The sequence below is a fragment of the Suncus etruscus genome, chromosome 6 (genome assembly GCF_024139225.1).
Source record: "Suncus etruscus isolate mSunEtr1 chromosome 6, mSunEtr1.pri.cur, whole genome shotgun sequence".
Lineage (NCBI taxonomy): Eukaryota > Metazoa > Chordata > Mammalia > Eulipotyphla > Soricidae > Suncus > Suncus etruscus.
In genome coordinates this window covers 50,795,468-50,818,235 of record NC_064853.1, presented here as the reverse complement: position 1 = coordinate 50,818,235, position 22,768 = coordinate 50,795,468, and the positions used below count along the sequence as shown (strand labels likewise).

General features: G+C 45.4%; 1 protein-coding gene and 1 long non-coding RNA gene across 2 annotated transcripts in view; both read left to right on the top strand.

Annotated features, from left to right (window-relative positions):
- The window catches only part of DHDDS (dehydrodolichyl diphosphate synthase subunit), a 42,255-nt gene extending 19,487 nt beyond the window's left edge, over nucleotides 1–22,768 (top strand). The window contains exons 7-9 of the mRNA XM_049774937.1: nucleotides 4,858–4,972; nucleotides 9,072–9,179; nucleotides 21,683–22,768. Coding sequence (XP_049630894.1) covers nucleotides 4,858–4,972; nucleotides 9,072–9,179; nucleotides 21,683–21,919 — 460 coding nt within the window. The 3' untranslated portion in view covers nucleotides 21,920–22,768. The remainder of the gene's footprint in view (nucleotides 1–4,857; nucleotides 4,973–9,071; nucleotides 9,180–21,682) is intronic.
- On the top strand, nucleotides 8,076–8,487 carry LOC126011452 (uncharacterized). Its single transcript, XR_007496764.1, has 3 exons — nucleotides 8,076–8,099; nucleotides 8,301–8,393; nucleotides 8,463–8,487. It is a non-coding gene; the product is annotated as an uncharacterized LOC126011452 (long non-coding RNA).

Below are 22,768 nucleotides of genomic sequence, written 5' to 3'. Positions count from 1 at the left end.
AGTAGTTGAGATTTTCCCTCTTCCTTCATTAACACCATCCAACTTCTTAGTTTCCTTTATCCCAGAGTATATGCTTTCTAGCAATATTAAAGTGTTTCTTCGAGTCTAGAGTAACAGAAGAAGTTAAATTGACCATAAAGGGTCATGAATAAACTCTTTGACTGAGATGCTTTGAGTAGATCACTTACTCTTCTTTCTCTCGCCAGAAGATAGAGTTGGTAATTTAAAAGAATTGCTAACAGTTACACATTTTTTTCTGCCCAACGTTTTCTTGGTCCTGTGTATATTCTTTTATTTAATTCCAGATTCTGAAGTATTTTCCCCCCCTTTCCTTTTTGTAGTTGTGATGACCAGAGGTTGTACAGTTGTGGAGCTTACCAGGGCTTACCAGAGCTTACCAAACATCTGGTAGTGATCACTACAATGCACAGATCAGTTGTGGTGCTCACTGGGCTTGCACTCATTTAGGTTGTGGTTGTTGTAGTGTTATTGTTGTAGTGCTCACCAGGGATCACACTTTCAGCCATGAGGATGCAGCCCTGGGAGCTGTGCTGCTCAGGAGATGGAGACATACTGTTGTAGCAAAAGGTTGTGAACTTGAAAACTTCTGGGCTCATATGGTGGTACTAGCTTCGTGTTTGTAGACTAAAAGTCACTGATAGTCCCCTAGGGTTAGGGAGTTGTCACTGTTGGCAGTCCTTTGGTGGTCACTCTTGGCTGTGCTCAGGAGACCATGCAGTGTCAGGAATTGAGCCCAGTTTTGTTTTGTTTTTGGATCTCACCTGGTAGTGCTTGGAGCTCACTCCTGGAAGCCTTGGGGGACCATATGGGATGCTAGGATCAAACCCTGGCCCATCCCGGGTTGGCTGCATTCAAGGCAAAAACCCTACTGCTGTGCTATCACTCCAGTCCTATTTTTTTTTTTTTTTGGTTTTTGGTTTTTGGTTTTTGGGTCACACTTAGTGATGCTCAGGGGTTACTCATAGCTCTACACTCAGAAATTACTCCTGGTAGGCTTGGGAACCATATGGGATGCCGGGATTCAAACACGGGATCATTTAGGGTTGGCTGTGTGCAAGGCAAACGCCTTACCGCTGTGCTACTTTTCTGGTTCCAGGCCTTCTGATTGCTAAGGGATCACTCCAGGCAGGTTCAGGGGACCATATGTGGACCAGGGATTGAACCTAGGTTGGCCCTATTTGCTGCACTATATCATATCACTCTGGCTCATGAAATACTTCTTTTTTCTTTTTTTTTTCTTTTTCATGACATATATTTTTTAAAATTTATTTAAAGGAAATTATCACATAGTTGACACAATTGGTCATAATACATTTGTTTCAGGAAGAATAAAGGCAAAGTTTTTTAAAAAAATAAAAAATCTAAAGAGGGGCCCGGAGAGATACCACAGCGGCGTTTGCCTTGCAAGCAGCCGATCCAGGACCAAAGGTGGTTGGTTCGAATCCCGGTGTCCCATATGGTCCCCCGTGCCTGCCAGGAGCTATTTCTGAGCAGACAGCCAGGAGGAACCCCTGAGCACCACTGGGTGTGACCCCAAAACCAAAAACAAACAAACAAAAACCTGGTTCATCTTTTAGGGCCCGGAGAGATAGCACAGCGGCGTTTGCCTTGTAAGCAGCCGATCCAGGACCAAAGGTGGTTGGTTCGAATCCCGGTGTCCCATATGGTCCCGCGTGCCTGCCAGGAGCTATTTCTGAGCAGACAGCCAGGAAGGAGTAACCCCTGAGCACCGCTGGATGTGGCCCAAAAAACAAAACAAAACAAAAAAAATCTAAAGAGATGGAAGAGAAAGAAAAGGTTCAGTAGCAAGTATATTTTTGAAAATCTTTGAATCACCAATTTACTCATTAAAGGCTTAGCAAAAGGTTTAATAAGCTTTTCTTCTTTTTTTTTTTAAGGATGAGAGTTAAAGAAGTACAGCAAAAACAGTGTTAGAGTGGCAATTGTTAGAGACTGAGCGTAGTGTAATGGATACGGCAACTGCTCTCTCCTGCAGCTTACCCCGGGCATTCCGCGGTTCGAATCCCGACCTCCCACATGAGCTTGGCTTCTGGCTGAAGAGTGGCAATTGTTGTTTGCATAGGCACAGCAAAATATGGGGGACATGGGAATGAAAAGTCTTGGCCTAAATACAAGGAGACCTTACCTCTGAAGTTTTCTGGCATTGCATTTTTCTTTTTTGATTGCTGTTTTGGGGCCACACCTGTTGGCATTCAGAGATTACTCCTGACTCTGCAATAAGGAATCACTCCTGGCAGACTTGGGGACCATATGGGATGCCAGGGATTGAACCCAGCTGGCCATGCTCAAAACAAATACTTGTGCTATCACTCTGGCCCCTCATGAATATTTTATTTTAAATAGTATAGATTTTAGGGTCAGAGCAATAGTATAGCAGGTAGGGCACTTGCCTTGCACGTGGCTGACCTGGGTTCTGTGCCCAGTATCCCACATGATTTCGTGAACTAGACTGCTAGGAGTAATTTCTGAGTGCAGTCAGGCGTAACCCCAGAGCATTACCAGGTGTGGCCCCACATAAAAATGGCAAAGAAAAATAAAGAGTACAAATTTCTCTCAGTGAATATGCTTTTTGTAATTATAAAGATTATATAGAGGGCCGGGCGGTGGCGCTAAAGGTAAGGTGCCTGCCTTGCTGGCGCTAGCCTTGGACGGACCGCGGTTCGATCCCCCGGTGTCCCGTATGGTCCCCCAAGCCAGGAGCAACTTCTGAACGCATAGCCAGGAGTAACCCCTGAGTGTTACCGGGTGTGGCCCAAAAACCAAAAAAAAAAAAAAAATCTTGGGGCCGGGCGGTGGCGCTAAAGGTAAGGTGCCTGCCTTGCTGGCGCTAGCCTTGGACGGACCGCGGTTCGATCCCCCGGTGTCCCGTATGGTCCCCCAAGCCAGGAGCAACTTCTGAGCGCATAGCCAGGAGTAACCCCTGAGTGTTACCGGGTGTGGCCCAAAAACCAAAAAAAAAAAAAAATCTTGGGGCCGGGCGGTGGCGCTAAAGGTAAGGTGCCTGACTTGCCTGCGCTAGCCTTGGACGGACCGCGGTTCGATTCCCCCAGTGTCCCATATGGTCCCCCAAGCCAGGAGCAACTTCTGAGCACATAGCCAGGAGTAACCCCTGAGCGTTACCGGGTGTGGCCCAAAAACCAAAAAAAAAAAAAAAAAAAAAAAAAGATTATATAGGGGCCAGAGAGATACCATGGAGGTAAGGCATTTGCCTTTCATGCAGTAGGTCATCGGTTTGAATCCCAACGTCCCATATGGTCCCCCGTGCCTGCCAGGAGCAATTTCTGAGCATGGAGCCAGGAATAACCCCTGAGCACTGCTGGGTGTGACCCAAAAACCACACCAAAAAAAGAAAAAGATTATATATGTTCATTAGAGAACATTTACAAGCTGCAGTATATATACAGATAGAAAGTGAACTCCTTAGAAACACCTCAGGTAATGTTTTGATTTTACGAGGTTCCCTCTAACTCTTCCAGTGTGCCTGTGTGTCTAGACTAGAGCCAGCTTGCAAGGCAAGTGATTTACTCAATGTAATATTACTCTGTCCTCCCCCCAAAAATCTTATTTTTGTTTGGGAGGCCACACTCGGTGCTCAGAAATTATTAAGATAGGGCCAAAGCAATAGTACAGCAGGTAAGGTAGTTCCCTTGCATGCAGCCAACCCATATTCAACCCCAGTATACCATCCGGTCTCCTGAGTTTTACGGAAATATCTCCTGAGCAGAGCTGGATGTGGCCCAAAATCTCACTCAAAATAAATAAAAATCTAGGGTTTAGAACAGAGTTTCCTAAACTTAATTAACCCTTTTCAAAAGAAAAAATAAAAACACTCAGTGTCTCCCTGGAAATCTACTTTCCTTAAGCAAAAAGAACAGAAAGTGTCCTTTTAATTGCACCTGAAGCTGCTACCAGCATTCCCTAGGGTGGAATCATTCACTTTTGGAATCATTTCACAGTTCTGGTCCCTTTTTGTTGTATATGTTTTATTAGCTGGAATATTATGGGGAATCGGAGCAATAGCATGGAGGTAGGGCATTTGCCTTGCATACAGAAGGACAGTGGTTCGAATCCTGGCATCCCATATGGTCCCCCGAGCCTTCCAGGAGCAATTTCTGAGCATAGAGCCAGGAGTAACCCCTGAGTGCTGTCGGATGTGATCCAAAAACAAAAAAACAAAAATCAGCTTATGGATACCTCCATCATACAGACAAGCAGTATGCCTAGAAAAAGCAGACTAGGGGCCCGGAGAGATAGCACAGTGGTGTTTGCCTTGCAAGCAGCTGATCCAGGACCAAAGGTGGTTGGTTCGAATACCAGTGTCCCATATGGTCCCCCGTGCCTGCCAGGAGCTATTTCTGTGCAGACAGCCAGGAGTAACCCCCTGAGCACCGCCGGGTGTGCGCCCCCCCCCCAAAAAAAAAAAAAAAAAAAAAGAAAAAGCAGACAAGTATTTGCCAACAGACATCTACAGTATGGCCAATCTTAGTTCAGTCCGTGGTATATTGACTCTCATATAATGGTCCCTCATATATTGCCAGGAATGAGCCCTGAGTAGTGTGTGGCCCAAACATACACTAAAAATAAACACTAACAAAAATAGTTCATAGTATTTTGTCAGCTTGCTGAATCTAAAGATATATGCATAACATGACATGTTTCAATGAATGAAAGACAGTGTTCTAGTGGACACTTCTATTTGGAGTTAATGTATTGAATGATGTTCCAGACTACATGGATAGCTCAATGGCAGAAAGTTGTCATCATCGTGAGAAAGAGATATGTGCTTATCTTCTGTCTTTTCCTCACTCACCATAGCGATGTCTCTGAGTCTCTGCTTGATAAGTGCCTCTACACAAATCACTCTCCTCATCCTGACATCTTGGTACGAACTTCTGGGGAAGTGAGGCTCAGTGACTTCCTGCTCTGGCAGGTAGGTACCCTCAGCCACTGTACACCTACTGGGAAACTGCGAGCACGTTCACAGCTTAGATTAGAGTGACTCATCCCCATTCCTACCCCTGCTGGCATCCAGGAACTTGGGGGAAGCAGTTGGCTAAAACCTGGAGAAACATCCAGGACATGCTGATGATATTTGTTTTGCCTTTCTGGTTAGTCCCTGGCTTTGTAAACCTGTGGGTCTTGCTTTCAGGAATGCAGACATCTCCATAGAGGAAATATTAAAGCTGTTTAGCCATAATAGAAACAGGGAGCCCTGAAAAAGAACTGACTTCTGCATTATATCCTTGAACATAAATTTCTGTCATGGTAACCTCCCGAGTATCATAGCACCTCTGGGTACTGGCTTTACAGTTACTAGTTTTTCTAAGAGTCAAGGGTCACATCTATGTAAGAACAATCCACAAGGGGCCGGAGAGATAGCACAGTGGCGTTTGCCTTGCAAGCAGCCGACCCAGGACCTAAGTGGTTAGTTTGAATCCTGGTGTCCCATATGGTCCCCCGTGCCTGCCAGGAGCTATTTCTGGACAGATAGCCAGGAGTATCCCCTGAGCACCGCCGGGTGTGGCCCAAAAACCAAAAAAAAAAAAAAAAAAAGAACAACGCACAGTTGTAAAACTATATACTTTTAGGGGGCAGCCATTGCCTCTCAACCTCAGTGATCACAGTGTAGATGACCCTTCCAAAACCCTTATCCAGATGTTGGTTTGTTTGAAAATATCTATCATTTGTTAACTTAGCCCATGGAGAACTTGTAACTTGGGATATTCTTGCTTGAGGAAAAACTAAGGGGAAAGCTGAACTCAGAAGCAGTTCACATGATAAAGTTGCAGACATTTAAGTGCACCTCACTTACAAATGAACAGAACTTCACTATGAAAGATACTTTCAGTCTTTTTTCTTTCTTTTTCTTTTTGTTTTTTGTTTTTGGGCCACACCCGGTGATGCTCAGAGGTGACTCCTGGCTATGCACTCAGAAATCACTCCTGGCTTGGACCATATGGGATGCCAGGGGATCGAACTGCGGTTTGTCCTAGGCTAGCGCCACTGCTCCAATCCCTACTTTCAGTCTTTTTTTTTTTTTTTTATGGTAAAAAAAGAGAGAGGGTGCCGGAGAGATAGCATGGAGGTAAGGCATTTGACTTTTATGCAGAAGGATGGCGGTTCGAATCCCGGCATCCCATATGGTCCCCCAAGCTTGCCAGGAGCGATTTCTGAGCATAGAGCCAGGAGTAACCCCTGAGCACTGCTGGGTGTGACCCAAAAATCAAAAACCAAAAAAAAAAAAAAGTGAGAGAGAGAGAGAGGGCTTTAATATGTTGAGATGTTAGCCTTAGCCATGAGACACATTTGTATATGCATACTTTCAGTCTTAACTATATTGAAAAAACATGTAAAGAGTAGCTAATGGTTTTGTGCCCTACTATCATTTCTAGGACGTTGCTTCTGGACACTGAAAGTTGTTGTTTTGTTTTTGGGTCACACAGAGCAGCGCTCAGGGGTTATTCCTGGCTATGCACTCAGAAATCATTCCTGGTAGGCTTGGGGGACCATATGGGATGCCAGGATTCAAACCACCATTCATCCTGGATTGTCTGCATGCAAGGCAGATGCCCTACCACTGTGCTATCTCTCCTGTCCTCCTGGACACTGAATTTTAAGAGAGTACACTGGTGGGCCAGAGTGATCATTTAAGGATTAAGGGTTGTGCCTTGTATGCTGTTGACCCAAGTTTGATCCCTGAGGCTCCATAAAGCTCCCCAATCCCACTAGTAGTGATTCCTTAGTGTGTGGCCAGGAGCCAAATGTGACCCCAAAACAAAAACAGAAAAAAAAGGGACTATACTAGTAACTATAGCACTTAACAGAATCGCCAGGAATCTGGAACTTGGAGTCTACAAAGAATGTGTGAAATATCATGGTCTGGAAAGGGGATTATATTAACTATATAATCTCAGAGGAATAAAAGAAAAGAAGTAGACCAGTGAGATGGTTAAAATTCAGTTTTCAGCACTTTAGTCCCCTGAGTACTAATAGGAGTCACCCTGACCACTGCTTGTGATCACTGCTAGTGACCCTTCCCTCCCCAATTTTTTTTCCCTCCCAATTTTTTCCCTCCCCAATTTTTTAATATGTTCCTCCTTGTTCTTTTTGTTTGTTTTAATTTTTATTGGGATAGGTATGAGTCATATCCATTTATGTTGGGGGTTGCCCCTGGGGCTCTTGGACCGTACAGGGAGTGAACCCAGACCTCCCAAATGAAAAGTGAACATGCAAGCCCTTGTTCTTTTTCTGTGCTGTGAGTACAGAAATAACCACATCTAAAATGACCCCCATCATTTCAAAACTCAGAGCTTGTTGGCAAACACAAGTCCTCATAACCTTGGGAATAGATAAGTGAACTTAATCTAAACTTCAAACATTTCAAAGTATGTCACTTTGAAGAAGAAATTTACTTATTTCTGAGTAAAGACCTGAGACCTTGGTGAATGTTCCAGGAAAACTGACATTGAATTAGTTGTCCACCAGCTAACACTGTCACAAGACACTGAATTCCCACCATTAATGCTATCTACAGTTGCTGCCAAAAATTTCCCAAAAGCTTAATTAGTGTTTATTATTAAAGTTCTTCCAGTGCTGTGCTCTCGCTGATGTATGTATATTGACTTGTTACACATTCATAAACCCCTAAAAACTTAATATTCTGATCACCCAATTTGGCAGTGGGGGTTGGGGTGGGGGACTACAACCTGCAGTGCTCAGGAATAATCATGGCAGTGCTTGGGGGACCTTTTGTGGTGCTGAGGATAGAATAGAACCAAGGTCAACACCACATAAGACAAGCACCTTTTTTTTTTTTTTTTAAGACAAGCACCTTGGGTCCAGAGAGATAGCACAGCGGCGTTTGCCTTACAAGCAGCCGATCCAGGACCAAAGGTGGTTGGTTCGAATCCCGGTGTCCCATATGGTCCCCCATGCCTGCCAGGAGCTATTTCTGAGCAGACAGCCAGGAGTGACCCCTGAGCACTGCTGGGTGTGGCCCAAAAACCAAAAAAAAGAAAAAAAAAGACAAGCACCTTAACCCCTATATAAGCTTTCAGGTCCTTTTTTTTTTTTTTTTTTGGTTTTTTTGGGCCACACCCGTTTGACACTCAGGGGTTACTCCTGGCTATGTGCTCAGAAATCGCCCCTGGCTTGGGGGGACCATATGGGACGCCGGGGGATCGAACCACGGTCCGTTCCTTGGCTAGCGCTTGTAAGGCAGACACCTTACCTCTAGCGCCACCTTCCCGGCCCCTCAGGTCCTTTATCATCTAATTTTGCATTTGAGGGAACTAAGGCTCTGAGAGGCTCCCTCAAGCCAGAAGGGTAGGGTTGTGAATATATTTTGAAAGGTATGTGTTGACCTCAGAATGTGTGTGTGTGTGTGTGTATTTTGGGAGGTTGTGAATATATTTTGAAAGGTATGTGTTGGCCTCAGAACACGTGTGTGTGTGTGTGTGTGTGTGTGTGTATGTGTGTGTGTGTGTTGAAGGGTTGTCCGTAATTCATAGCAGAGCCTCTGGTGTGTGTGTGTTTCTCCAGTGCATCATACATGCAAAGCAAGCACCCTGTACTGAGCTACATCGCCTGCCCAGCCCCAGCCCTTACCCACTGTGCCATACTCTGTTACTTAAAAATAACAGTGGCAACTACCAGTTGTTCACTGCTGACTTTTATCAGACAGTGTGTCTCCCAGATGACCTCTAAGGGCCAGGAGCCAATAACATAATCCAGATGTTATTTCATAGTCCTAAAATTGGCTCTGGGAGAACTGGTGGAAATGTTGGCCACATATCCTTTGCCTTGCTTTCAGGCAGGTGATCTAACTGCCTCAGATGACCCACCACCACCAGGGAGTGGAGCAAAGGTGGCAGTGACAACTGCAGCTCATAATGCTCGAACCACCTCCTCTCTGAGCTTAGGGTCTGCTCAGCTGCCCCCTTTTCTGGAAGCCTGACTGGAAATGTGTCCTAGCAGCATGCTACTAAACTGTTTGATTTACTAATCTAAACCTCTTCTACTTTTCCCAGACCTCCCACTCCTGCCTGGTATTCCAGCCTATTCTGTGGCCAGAGTACACATTTTGGAATTTGTGTGAGGCCATCCTGCAATTTCAGTTAAATCATAACATGCTCCAGGTAAGTCAGGACTCACCCAACTGGTTGGAATGAAAGAAAAGGTGAGCATTAATTGACCACCTACGATATTCCAGGAATTTGATAATCGTGTGTGTGAGTGTGTGTGTGTGTGTGTGTGTTAGTTGTACTGGGGATTTAACTTAAAGCTTTACCTTGGGGGCTGGGCGGTGGCGCTAAAGGTAAGGTGCCTACCTTGCCTGCGCTAGCCTTGGACGGACCGCGGTTCGATCCCCCGGTGTCCCATCTGGTCCCCCAAGCCAGGAGCAACTTCTGAGCGCATAGCCAGGAGTAACCCCTGAGCATTACCGGGTGTGGCCCAAAAACCAAAAAAAAAAAAAAAAGCTTTACCTTTTATAAGGCAAGTATTCTTCTGAGCTACAGCCCCAACACTGATCATGATCGCTACTATTGCTAATTAGTCAGATATAAATTCAAGACATTTTGGGGGCCAGAGAGACAGCACGGAGGTAAGGCATTTGCCTTTCATGCAGAAGGTCGGTGGTTCGAATCCCGGCATCCCATATGCTCCCCTGAGCCTGCCAGGAGCAATTTCTGAGCATAGGACCAGGAGGAACCCCTGAGCGCTGCTGGGTATGACCCCCAAAAAAAAAAGAAATTCAAGAGCTTTTTAGCCAACGACATAAATTTGGATTCAGGCTGGCGAGATGATGCAGTAGCTGACTGGATTCCTGGCATCTTCAGTGGTCCCCCGGAATAGTCCCTGAGCACTTTTGGGTATGGCCAAAACCAAAAGAAATGAAAAAGAATTACTAACAAGTGCTCAATATATAGAAAACCCAAGAAAGGTTTCTCAGAGAGACAGTTTTTCTTTTTTTGTATTTGTTTTTGGGCCACACTCAGAAGCGCACAGCAGCCAGTTACTCCTGGCTTCGTATTCAGAAATCACTTCTGGCAGGCTCAGGGGACCATAAAGGATGGCCAAGGTTCGAAACTGGATTGACTATGCAAGGCAAATGCCCTCCCTTGTCTGCTATCACTTTGACCCCTTGAGAGACAATTTTTACTGAAGTAAAAATTACTAACAAGGGGCCGGGCGGTGGCGCTAAAGGTAAGGTACCTGCCTTACCTGCGCTAGCCTTGGACGGACGCTCAGGGGTTACTCCTGGCTATGTGCTCAGAAGTCGCTCCTGGCTTGGGGGACCATACGGGACGCCGGGGGATCGAACCGCGGTCCGTCCTAGGCTAGCGCAGGCAAGGCAGGCACCTTACCTCTAGCGCCACCACCCGGCCCACAGATTGGTCTCTTGAGCACTGCAGGAGCAACACCCTCTGCTGAGCTAGGAATAATTCCTGAACACTACCAGGTGTGCTCCAAAACAACAATAACACTGTTCTTGTTTTTCCTCTTTCCTTTTATTTTTGGGCATACCTGACATTGTTCAAGACTTATTCCTGACTGCACTCCCCTGAGCGCACTTCTAGTGGGGATCAGGGTTGAATGCTTACATCGAATCTGGACTGGCTGTATGCAAGGCAAGCACTCTACCCCCTGTGCTCTCACTTCAGTCTCCATTAGCACTGGTTTTTTAAATATAGAACTATATTCTGCAGATTTTAAGTTCTTCTATTTTCGATAATTATATGTGGAAATTAGGAAGTACAGTGGCATGCATCTACTTAGAATTATTATTACATCTTTATTATTACATCTATTATACTCCTTAAATTTATTTTTCTTCAATTAATAGAAGTCTTCCTAGTTGTGCTAAAAAATCATCAGAGCTCCACCCTACACAGGAGATTGAACCAAGCACATGTTCTGCCCCCCCCCTCCATTTTTTCATTTGGAACTAGTAGCGTGCAGGCGCTACTCCTATTTCTGTGCAATAGGGAACAGGTCACTCTTGGTGGTTAGGAAATTAAGCATTGCCAAGGGTTAGAGGTACCAAGTATGAGTGCAAAGGATCAAACTGGGTTTTCTGTATGTATTACAGCCTGTTGAAATATCTTTTCCACCCTCAGCTTCACTCCTTTAAGGATGTTTCCATCCCCTTTACTTAGAGCTGGCAGTGAAAATGGCATTTGGGGGGGTGGTTGGGGTTTTGTTTTGTTTTGTTTTGGGTCATACTCGGCTGCGTGCAGGGGTTACTCCTGACTCTGTGCTCAGAAATTGCTCCTGTCAGGCTCAGGAGATGATGCTGGGAATCGAACCACCATCAGTCCTTGGTCAGCTGGATGCAAGGCAAATGCCCTACCACTGTGCTATCTCTCTGGCGCCATAAATGGCAGTGTTGGACTGGAAAAATAATCCAAAAGTCTGGAATGTATGTTTTCATGTGGGTGCCTGGGTTCTATTCCTGTCACTATATGGTCCCCAAAGCACCAAGGATCAGCCTCCAAGCACTGCTGGGTGGGACTCCAAAATAAGAAAATAAAATAGAGGCCAGAGAGATGGTCCAGCTGGTAGGGCTCAGAGTACTGCCAGGAGTAACTCCTGAGTATTACCAGATATAGCCCACCAAAAAGAAAAGAAACTATGGCAATATATGTGACAGTGAATAACATTAGAATCTCCTAAGCATGTCTCCTAAGCATTACATTTTCCTATTTAAGCCTCAGAATAACCGAGCAGCTTTGTGTCTTTTTGGATATGAAAATAGGGTCACGGGGCCAGTGAGGTGGCGCAAGAGGTAAAGTGTCTGCCTTGTAAGCACTAGCCAAGGAAGGACCGAGGTTTGATCTCTCGGCGTCCCGTATGGTCCCCCAAGCCAGGGGCAATTTCTGAGCGCTTAGCCAGGAGTAACCCCTGAGCATCAAATGGGTGTGGCCAAAAAAAAGAAAAAAGAAAATAGGGCCACAGTAACTATTCCAAGGTCACAGAATTCCTTTTTTTTTTTTTTTTTTTGGTTTTTGGGCCACACCCAGCGTTGCTCAGGGGTTACTCCTGGCTGTCTGCTCAGAAATAGCTCCTGGCAGGCACGGGGGACCATATGGGACACCGGGATTCGAACCAACCACCTTTGGTCCTGGATCGGCTGCTTGCCAGGCAAACACCGCTGTGCTATCTCTCCGGGCCCAGGTCACAGAATTCTAAGGTCAGAGCTAATGCTGCTTTAGTCTGGAGAGATAATGGCCAGGAGGAAATAATGTTTTAAGTCTTCTCTGTCTCCTTGAGAATCAGGAATACCTGAAGAATCAATCTCCTGAAAGCCATTGATCATCTCCCTAGAAAAACTTAAAACCAATCAAATACATAGCATCTGGCATGAAATTATACTTAGCATTGAAATAGACTACTGGGAGGTGGTTTGTGGGTGGTGGGTTGGGTGGGTGTGTGATGGTTTACATATCCCTTGAACTCTTATCAGTTCTCAGATCCAGAACTCCTGGAATAAGTCCATCAAAAATCATGAAAATTGTCAGGCACTTCATCATTCACTCTAAAATGGAGGAAATTGAAAGGGGAAGTTGAGTACAAATAAAAGGAAAATGAGCAAAGTTTCAGTTACCCATTGTCTGAGGAATGATTTTCAGATTTTCCCACATGACCAAAGTTCCCTTCAAAAGCTAAAACCTTGCAAGAGCCAAGGATAGCTTAGTGGTAGAACACTTGCTTTGCATATATGAGGCTCTGGGTTCAATTCCATCATTGCAAAAATAATAAAGATCTAAAGAGGTAGTATAGCAAGTAAAGTACATGCAGGTACCTTAAGCATGTAAGGTTACTTACAAGGTATCTTACATGCAGCTGACCTGGATTCCCTGGCACCACATATTGTCCCCCAGCCTTAACGAGTGAACCAGAAGCAAGCCATAAGCACTGGTGGGTGTGACCCAAAAACAAAAACTAAAATATGACCAGAGAGATTATATAGGAGTTAAGGTGCTTGGCCTTACATGTGGCCAACACTACATATATACCCCAAGAACTGCCAGGAATGATCCATGACCAGAGTTAGGAGTAAGCTCTAAGCAACACAGGTTATATATGCACCCCCACCAAAAAAAAATAGGGGCCGAAGTGATGTATCAGCATAGCAGGTTGGGTGTTTAACATGCACAAAAACAGCCCAAACTTGATACCCGGTATCTCATATGGTCCTCCGAGCCTGCCAGGAGTAATTGAGCACAGAGCCAAGAGTAACCCCTAAGTGCTGCTGAGTGTTGCCCAAAAAACTAAAATGATAATGACAATAAAATAAAACTTCTGAGGACCAGAGATGGCTCAAAAAGCTGAAGTGTGGGCCAGAGAGATAGCACAGCAGTAGGACATTTGCCTTGCAAGCAGCCGATCCAGGAAGGATGGTGGTTTGAATCCCAGTGTCCCATATGGTCCTCCATGCCTCCCAGGAGCGATTTCTGAACGCAGGCCAGGAGTAACCCTGAGCACCGCTTGTGGTGACCCAAAAACAAAACAAACAAACAAACAAAAAAAGGCTGAAGTGTGGGTCAGAGGTAGCTTGAAGGACTAAGAGCTGTACTTGCAGGCAAGAGGCCTAGGTTTTATTCCCAGCTCTACATGGTCTCCTGAACAAAGACCCTTATTACCACTGGTGGAGCCTAAAAATTAAAAAGGCCCAGGATTTAGAATGAGAGCACAGAAGGTAGTATGTTTGCCTTGCACACAGATGACCCGGGTTCAATCTTTGGCATCCCATATGGTCCTCCAAGCCTGCCAGGAGTAATTCCTGAGCACAGAAATAGGAATAAACCTTGAGTGCTGCTGAGTGTAGCCCAAAAAAACAAACAACAAAAATAAGAAAGAGAAAAAAGAAGGAGGTTCAGAAAGGTAGTATAACAGATACGGTGATTTCCTTGCATATGGTTGACTCAGGTTTGATCCCCAGTACTTCACATGGTTTCCTGAGTCAAAAAAAAAAGAAAATAAATTTAAACCTTAAAACTTATCAGTCCTTTTCCTTTTACTAATATTATTACTATTTTAGTTTTTGTTTTGTTTTGTTTTGTTTTTTTGTTTTTGTTTTTGGGCCACACCCGATGACGCTCAGGAGTTACTCCTGGCTATGCGCTCAGAAGTTGCTCCTGGCTTGGGGGACCATATGGGACGCCGGGGGATCGAACCGCAATCCGTCCTAGGCTAGCGCAGGCAAGGCAGGCACCTTACCTCTTGCGCCACCGCCCGGCCCCTACTATTTTAGTTTTACAGTTTGAGGTTTTCTTGTTTTGTTTTGGGGCCACACACCTGGCAGCATTCAGGGGTTATTCCTGGCTCTGCACTCAGAAATCTCTCCTGGCAGGCTGGGGGAACCATGTGGGATGCCGGGAATTAAACCCAGTTCCATCCTGGGTTGCCTGCATGCAAGGCAAATGCCCTACTGCTTTACTATCTCTCTGGCCCCTATTTTAGTTTTTGATCCATACTCAATAGGACTCAGTAGCTGTTCCCAACACAGTGCTCGGGACTCTTTCCTTAGAGTACTCAGGAGACCAATTTATTGACAGAAATTGAATCTATGTCTTACACATGAAAGGTAATTGCAGTACCACTAAGTCATGTATTTTATTTTGTTGTTGTTTTGTTTTTTGGGGCCACATCCGGTGATACTCGGGTTACTCCTGGCTATGCACTTAGAAATCGCTCCTGGCTTGGGGAACCATATGGAACGCTGGGGGATCGAACCACGGTCCATCCTAGGCTCTAAGGCAGACATCTTACCACTTGCACCACCATTCTGGCCCCTACGTATTTGATTTCTTAAAATCCTTTTCAAAAGAAAGCTTTTTAGTTAGTGTGTTTTGGGGTCACATCTGGTGGTGCTCAGGGGTTACTCCTGGTGGAAATTACTCCTGGCAGGTTCCGGAGACCATATGGGGTTGCAGGGATTGAACCCAAATCAGATTAATGCTAGGCAAGCTCCTTACCCACTGTTCTATCACTCCAGAGAAAGCTTTTAGAAATGTGTCCTCTGGGGCCGGAGAGATAGTATGGAGGTAAGGCATTTGCCTTTCATTCAGAAGGTCATCGATTCGAATCTCGGCGTCCCATATGGTCCCCCGTGCCTGCCAGGAGCAATTTCTGAGCGTGGAGCCAGGAGTAACCCCTGAGCACTGCCAGGTGTGACCAAAAAACCACACACACAAAAAAAAAAGCAGATTGACAGGGCCTGGAGAGATAGCACAGCGGCATTTGCCTTAAAAGCAGCCAATCCTTGGGCCGGAGAGATAGCATGGAGGTAAGGCGTTTGCCTTTCATGCAGGAGGTCATCGGTTCGAACCCCGGCGCCCCATATGGTCCCCTGTGCCTGCCAGGAGCAATTTCTGAGCCTGGAGCCAGAAATAACCCCTGAGCACTGCCGGGTGTGACCCAAAAACCAAAAAAAAAAAAAAAAAAAGCAGCCGATCCAGGACCAAAGGTGGTTGGTTCGAATCCCGGTGTCCCATATGGTCCCCCGTGCCTGCCAGGAGCTATTTCTGAGCAGATAGCCAGGAGTAACCTCTGAGCACTGCCGGGTGTGGCCCAAAAAACAAAAAAAAAAATGTGTCTTCTACATTGTTTTTTGGTGCCTACTATATACAATAAATACGGCTTTGCTAGTAATTGCTGGAGATTAGAACAATTGCATTTTTCTAGTGATGCTGTTGAGGATGATGGTAATGGTGATGAGGATAATGATGCCATCTTTCAGCACTTCATTGTACAAGTGATGTTCTGAAAGGTTAACTTGTTGGCTCTGAATTAGACAATCCCCAAGTATTTTGCTCTGGAATTTCTGGTATATTTTTTTTATCCTCTTGCATTTCCTACTGCTGTCAATGACTCATTAATATTCCTCTTTCACTTTCCTTCCCATTTACTGTTTTAAATCATTTATAGTCAAGGAAACCAGTCAGTCATACTTGAAGTTTGATCTTTTTCACAGCAAGGAAAATTGGTTCTTGTTTTTATTTTGTTTTGGGCCACACCCAATAGTGCTGAGAGCTTATTCCTGACTCTTTATTCAAAGATCATTTCTGGCTGTGCTTGGGAGACAGATCATATGTGATGCTGGGATTGAACCTGGGTCAGCTGTGTGAAAGGCACAGACCTTATCCCCTGTACTATCTTCTTAGCCCTCTGGCTCCTTCTTATGTCTTATAGAATTAAAAAAATATATAGTAGATACTGTTTTTAAGTCTAAATTGTATTTGGGCTTAGGCAATGGGCAAATGATTCTGCTATTTCTTGAGATGGATCAGTTATTTGAGGATAACTAGGAGAGAGTTCCATTCAGTATCTATGAATCATATTTGTAAGTATTCATTGAGACCTTTTATTTAGATTTTATATTCTTTACATAGATTCATTATCATGCTACAAGGTATCTACTATGAGTGCCCTGAAATCTTTCTTAGTAGGCTCCTTTGCAGTCCTTGCTAGGACTGTACTGACAAGGTTTTTTTGTTTTGTTTTGTTTTGTTTGTTTTTTGGGTCACACCTGGCAGTGCTCAGGGGTTACTCCTGGCTCTTCTACACTCAGAAATCATTCCTGGCAGGCTTGGGCGACCATATGGGATGCTGGGATTTGAACCACCGTCTTTCTGCATGTAAGACAAATACCCTGCCTCCACGTTATCTCTCCGCCCTGACAAGTTCTTTAGAAAAATTTTCTACATAAAAAGCAGAGAGGAGGGGCTGGAGAGATAGCGTGGAGGCAGGGCGTTTGCCTTGCATGCAGAAGGACGGTGGTTCGAATCTCAGTATCACATATGGTCCCCCGAGCCTGCAAGGGGTGATTTCTGAGTGTAGAGCCAGGAGTAACCCATGAGTGCTGCCGGATGTGACCCAAAAACCAAAAAAAAAAAAAAAAAAAAAAAAAAGTAAAAAGGAAGCACAGAGAAGATATTCCAGACTAAAAACATCCTGCCCAGTCTCCCCTTTTTTGTATCCTATATTGTGATCAAACTGGATTCTTCATAGGCTTTTGTTTTCTTTTTAGGGACCACACCTGGCTTGCTTGGGAACAGGCCAGTCTTGGTAGAACTTGGCCCTCAAGACTGGCAGAACTCAAGCCAGTGGTTCTTGGACCCCACAAGGAGTAACCCCTGAGCACTGCTGAATGTGGCCCTAAAACAAACAAAAAGTTTATTTATTTTTTATGGGGAGATTGATTTGAGCCATACCTGGCAGTATTCATGTATCACTCTTGACAGTGCTCAGGATGTCATATATGGTGATTTGGAGATTAAACCAGCAACAACCATGCAAGGCAAGCTTAATCTCTGTTCTCTCTTCTCTTCTCCTCCCCCCCCCCCACTCACCCAATATTTTTTTTTGTTTGTTTGTTTGTTTTTTGTTTTTGGGCCACACCCGGCAGTGCTCAGGGGTTACTCCTGGCTGTCTGCTCAGAAATAGCTCCTGGCAGGCATGGGGGACCATATGGGACACTGGGATTCGAACCAACCACCTTTGGTCCTGGATTGGCTGCTTGCAAGGCAAACACCACTGTGCTATCTCTCCGGGCCCTTTTTTTTTTTTGGCACCCAATATATTTTAAAACAACATTTAAAGCCATACTTAGTGGTACTCAAGCACTATACCTAATAAATCACTTCATTGCTTGAAGATCCTTAATGCTTCAGGAACTATATTAAGTATTAGTCATCAAACCTGGGTCTCTAGCAAGAAAGCCATGCACACTAACCCTTTTGAACAATCTTCCTGGTCCCCAGTCAATGTTTTGAAGCCAAACACTTGCATCCTCTTTCTAGATTGCCAGGGGTAAATAAATAACTTGAGAGTTTATGTACAGGAAAAGATATCCATCTTCCCAGTTCTGTCCATCAGAGAACAAGAGGCTGAATACCTAAAAGAAGTTTACATCAAGACCTCTTTTTTGTTGATGGGTCACAGCCAATGTTATTCAGGACTTAGTCCTGACTCTGTGCTTCTGTGCTCTTGGATTATTTCTGACAGTGCTCAGGGGACCATACTTGGTGGCAGGAATTAAACCAGGGTCAGCTGTGCAAGGCAAGTATCCTAACTCTCTGCTATCTCTCTAGCTCAATCAGAATTTCTTTAACATTTGAGAGGTTTGGGCCCGGAGAGATAGCACAGCAGTGTTTGCCTTGCAAGCAGCCGATCCAGGACCGAAGGTGGTTGATTCGAATCCCAGTGTCCCATATGGTCCCCCGTGCCTGCCAGGAGCTATTTCTGAGCAGACAGCCAGGAGTAACCCCTGAGCACTGCCGGGTATGGCCCAAAAACCAAAAAAAAAAAAAAAAACATTTGAGAGGTTTTCTGGTTTTTGTTGTTTTGTTTTGGGGCTATACCCGCCAGTTCTCAGAGATCATTCCTAATGGGACTCAGGGAACCATATATGGTGTTGGGGATCTAACCTGGGTCCCGCACATCAAGTATCCACTGTACTCTCTCCAGCCTATCTGAAAATTTTTATACTCATCTTTTTACATAGGTATATGAAGAAGGTATACAAGTCAAACATTTACTCATAATGAAGCATAAAAATATTTATTTTAGAATAAAATTTATAGGCCCAGAAGAGAGCTCAAATGGCTAATACATGGGTGTTTGCATGCAGAAGGTCCCAGCTTTTTATCCCCAGCACTATCTGGTCCCCTGAGCACCACCAGGAACAACCAAGAAGCAGGAATTTGCCTTGTGGGCTTGGAAGGACCATCTGTGGTGTTAAGGATCAAACCCAAGCCATATGCAAGGCAAGTTGGACAATTGTTTAGCCTTCCCAGAACCTACTTTTATCTAAGTACTATCATTGCGTAATGTGCAGCTCAAATTATGTCTGGTTTTTTTTTCTAATTTTTATTTTGATCAAAGTGTATTACAAATCTTTCACAGTATGTCCAGGAGATGTTACTGCTACTGGATATCTATCAACCACAATTTCTCTTACCTTCTGTTATGCATGACTCCTTTTCATGCCTCCTTGCTGAACCTTGGCCACATTCGGCTTTAAATATGAAATTTTGTGTAGAAAATTTTGTCCTAGAGAGCCCATAAGCATGTGGATTGCTGAGACTATATCCTGTGTCTTATATGTAGGATCCAGGAGTCTCCTGATCAGTCAGTAAGAAGCCTTTCTATCAGTTTGGAAAGTCTTAGCCACTGCTCAAGTTCATTTTCATCTTCCAAGCTTCACAAATGAGCTTACTGTAATAGCAGAAGAGTAATCTTAAGTGTCTGAGATCATTCAAAGTCTAGAGGATAGTGCCAGAATATTTCAGAATTTTCATTTTTTTAATTTGTGCAGAAATCTTTATTTTGGTAGAGCAAAGTGGGGAAGTCACCCCTAAGAGTGCTGAGGTAACCCAAGGTTTCCATAAGCAAAGCACATGCTTTAGCCCTTTGAGTATCTTCCCAGTCTGCAGCAGGTCTTTTTTTTTGGGTCACATCTGGCAGCGCTCAGGGGTTACTCCTGGCTTTACACTCAGAAATCAATCACTCCTGACAGACTCGGGGGACTGAGATGCCGGGATTCAAATCACCGTCCTCTGCATGCAAGGCAAACACCCTACCTCCATGCTATCTTCCAGCAGGTCTTTTTTATTGAGACCATAGCGAGAGAGAGAGAGAGAGAGAGGAGAGGAGAGAGAGAGGAGAGAGGGGAGGGAGGGAGGGAGGGAGGGAGGGAGGGAGGGAGGGAGGGAGGGAGGGAGGGGGAGGGAAGGAGAGAGAGAGAGAGAGAGGAGAGAGAGAGAGAAGAGAGAGAGAGAGAGAGAGAGACCATAGCAGTTCAATTACCTACTTTGAAACTCCTTATCTATCTCTAACAACTAGAAAATACCCCTCAAGCTTTATCATGGGGGTCTGTGTATGGCCTATCACTTTAAAGATGAGGATAGAGGGGCCTAGATATTCACAGATTGACTTAGACATGTACATCAGTACCATGATACAATGTCACATGTGATAAAGGTCATTGTGGTATGAATTGCCAGGATGGAAATACAGCAGTTTCTTACCCAGAACTAAGTTTTGATAGGTTCTATTGCCCACCGGACTGGCAGGAACTGAGCCTTTGTGGCAAATGGCAAGACTTGGTTTTGTCCTGTGCCAGGAAGGTGCCCCCACCATCTTACGATGACAGGGTCATCCAAATGAGTACAGATTTAATTTTCACAGGTCATCCAGGTGCAGAGAGGAAAAGCCAGTCTCTGCCCTCCAGGAGTTCATGGTTTGGAGACCCACTGGGACTTCATGTTCACCTTCTCTTGAGAGCCTTCAGGGGATTATTTGTCTTAGAGAAAAGAAAACTATGAATATCTGTTCTCTAGGCAGAAGGCTTTCTATGGCTTAAGAGAGTAGAACCCACTTATCAGAATGTTCACAGGAGATACTGCTGGAAGTGTTGGGCTGGTCTTCAAGAATAAGGCAGGTCTGGAGCTATACTTTAAAAATCTTGTGGGTCTTTGGAAGAATGACTTGGTGAACAACCTGAGAGGCATGCCATTGACAGAACTAGCACTTTCCTTATAGCATGACTAGACAAAAATAACTTGCAATTTTGCCTCTTCTGTTTGCTTGTTTTAGTTTCCACCACCCACCTTATCACCAGAAGTGCTCAAGGTTTATTCCTGACTCTGTTTGGGATACATGGAGTGCCCAAGGATCAAACCCTGGTCAGCCTCGTGCAAAGCAAAAGCAAGTGTCGCTCCAGGCCTCTCTGAAGTTGATAGAGACTGGAAAGCAGCTTGTTTGCTTTATTGCTCTGCAAGAGAACCACTGAGAAAAACGCGGGTTCGATCCCCCAGCGTCCCAAATGGTCCCCCCCAAGCCAGGGGCAATTTCTGAGTGCTTAGCCAGTAGTAACCCCTGAGCATCAAACAGGTGTGGTCCGAAGGAAAAAAAAAAAAGAGAAATACAGGAGTTGGGAGGGAGAGATAACACAGCAGGGAGGGTATTTGCCTTGCACGCAGCCTACCTGGGTTCGATCCCCAGCATCCCCATGTGGTTTCGCCGAGCCTGCCAGGAGTAATTTCTGAGCACAGAACCAGGAGCAATCCCTGAGCACTGCCAGGTGTAACCCTCCCAAAAAAACAACAACAAAAGAAATACAGGGGAAGCCTCGGAGCAACAACATAGTGGGGAGGACATTTGCCTTTCATGGCCACACCAGGTTCTGTCCCCAGCAGCCCTTGTGGTACATCCCCTAAGCCTGCCAGGAATAATTTCTGAGTGCTGCCAACTTTGCCCATTCCCCCCAAAAAAAAATAAATACTGGTGTGGGCCAAAACAGTAGTACAATAGCTAAGGCTCTTGCTTTGTATGCAGCTGAACTGGGTTTGATCCCTGGCATACCTTATGGTCCCCAGAGCACTTCAAAAAAGATTTCTGAGCACAGAACCAAGAGTAAACCCTGAGCATCCTTGCGGTGTGGCCAAAAAAAGAAATACAGATGTTCCCATCCAGAACATACCAGGGCAAACTCCACAATGCCACTGCCCTGTCTGTAACCTAGGATAAATACTACCCAGCTTTTCCAGAGTATCTGACAGTATCCACTGTTTGACTTGTCCCATCCCCACCTAAAAATGATTTTTTTCACTCTTCTTCCCACTTTTAACAGAAGGCCCGAGACATGTATGCAGAGGAGCGGAAGAAGCAGCAGCTGGAGAGGGACCAAGCTGCAGTGACAGAGCAGCTGCTGCGAGAAGGGCTCCAGGCCAGTGGGGACACCCAGCTCCAACGGACGCACTTGCACAAACTCTCAGCCAGACGGGAAGAGCGGGTCCAGGGCTTCTTGCAGGCGTTGGAACTCAAGAGGGCTGACTGGCTGGCACGTCTGGGCACTGCATCAGCCTGAATGAAGCTGGGCTTCTGCCATCGGCCCTGCCTTCCTTTGCCTCCAGGGCCCCACTCCCCTTTCTTTTCCTGGTGAAAGGCCCCTCCTTCCTGATGATGAATGTGTTCCCTTGGCTTGGCAAGGGAGTCCCAGAAGCCAGATCTGCTGGCAATAGATTTCTCTGACTGTCTGGGACAGCAGCTTCTGGGGAGAGTTGAGGGTAAGAGTCGCCCACAAGGACACTAAGCCAGCTCTGACCACCAGTAGCAGGGAATACCATCTCTACTGCTGCCTGCTCCTATGCCTTTGCCTCCACAGCTTGCGCTCCTAGATGCACTTTCTTTTCCCATGATACCTCCTTTAGCACAGGGAATGGTGGGTAATTTCCATTTTCCCCTAAACCCAGCCCATCTTTCTTTACCCACCAATTTTCACAAAAGCTTTGGCTCTACCTTAGATCTGCTGGTAAATCGCTTATAGGCGGTCCAGCATTATTTGGGCAAGGAGGGGAGGGAGAGACAGAAAGAAAATTGGCCCATCTGCTGCTCCTCCCCCTTGGCTCTCCACCTGGGATTTTCTATTGAAGTTCCCCCTGCCACCACGCAGTGCTGATTGCTCACTGAAAGGCTCAGCGCCCCCAATGGCTCGCGGAAGCCAGGCGGGTGATTACAATCCAATTACCTATTGTCGACTCAGCCCACACAAGCTTTTCTCCTCCTCTTGCAGGGCATGGGGCCAGGCTTCACTCCCCTGTGAGACAGGCCCCCTCCATGGCTACGGTGTAACAGAAGGGCCTGTGGGCCCTAGTGAATCTAATCCACTCCAGGCTTCTTCCCTGTAACACATCAGCACTAAGAGCACAGAAATATC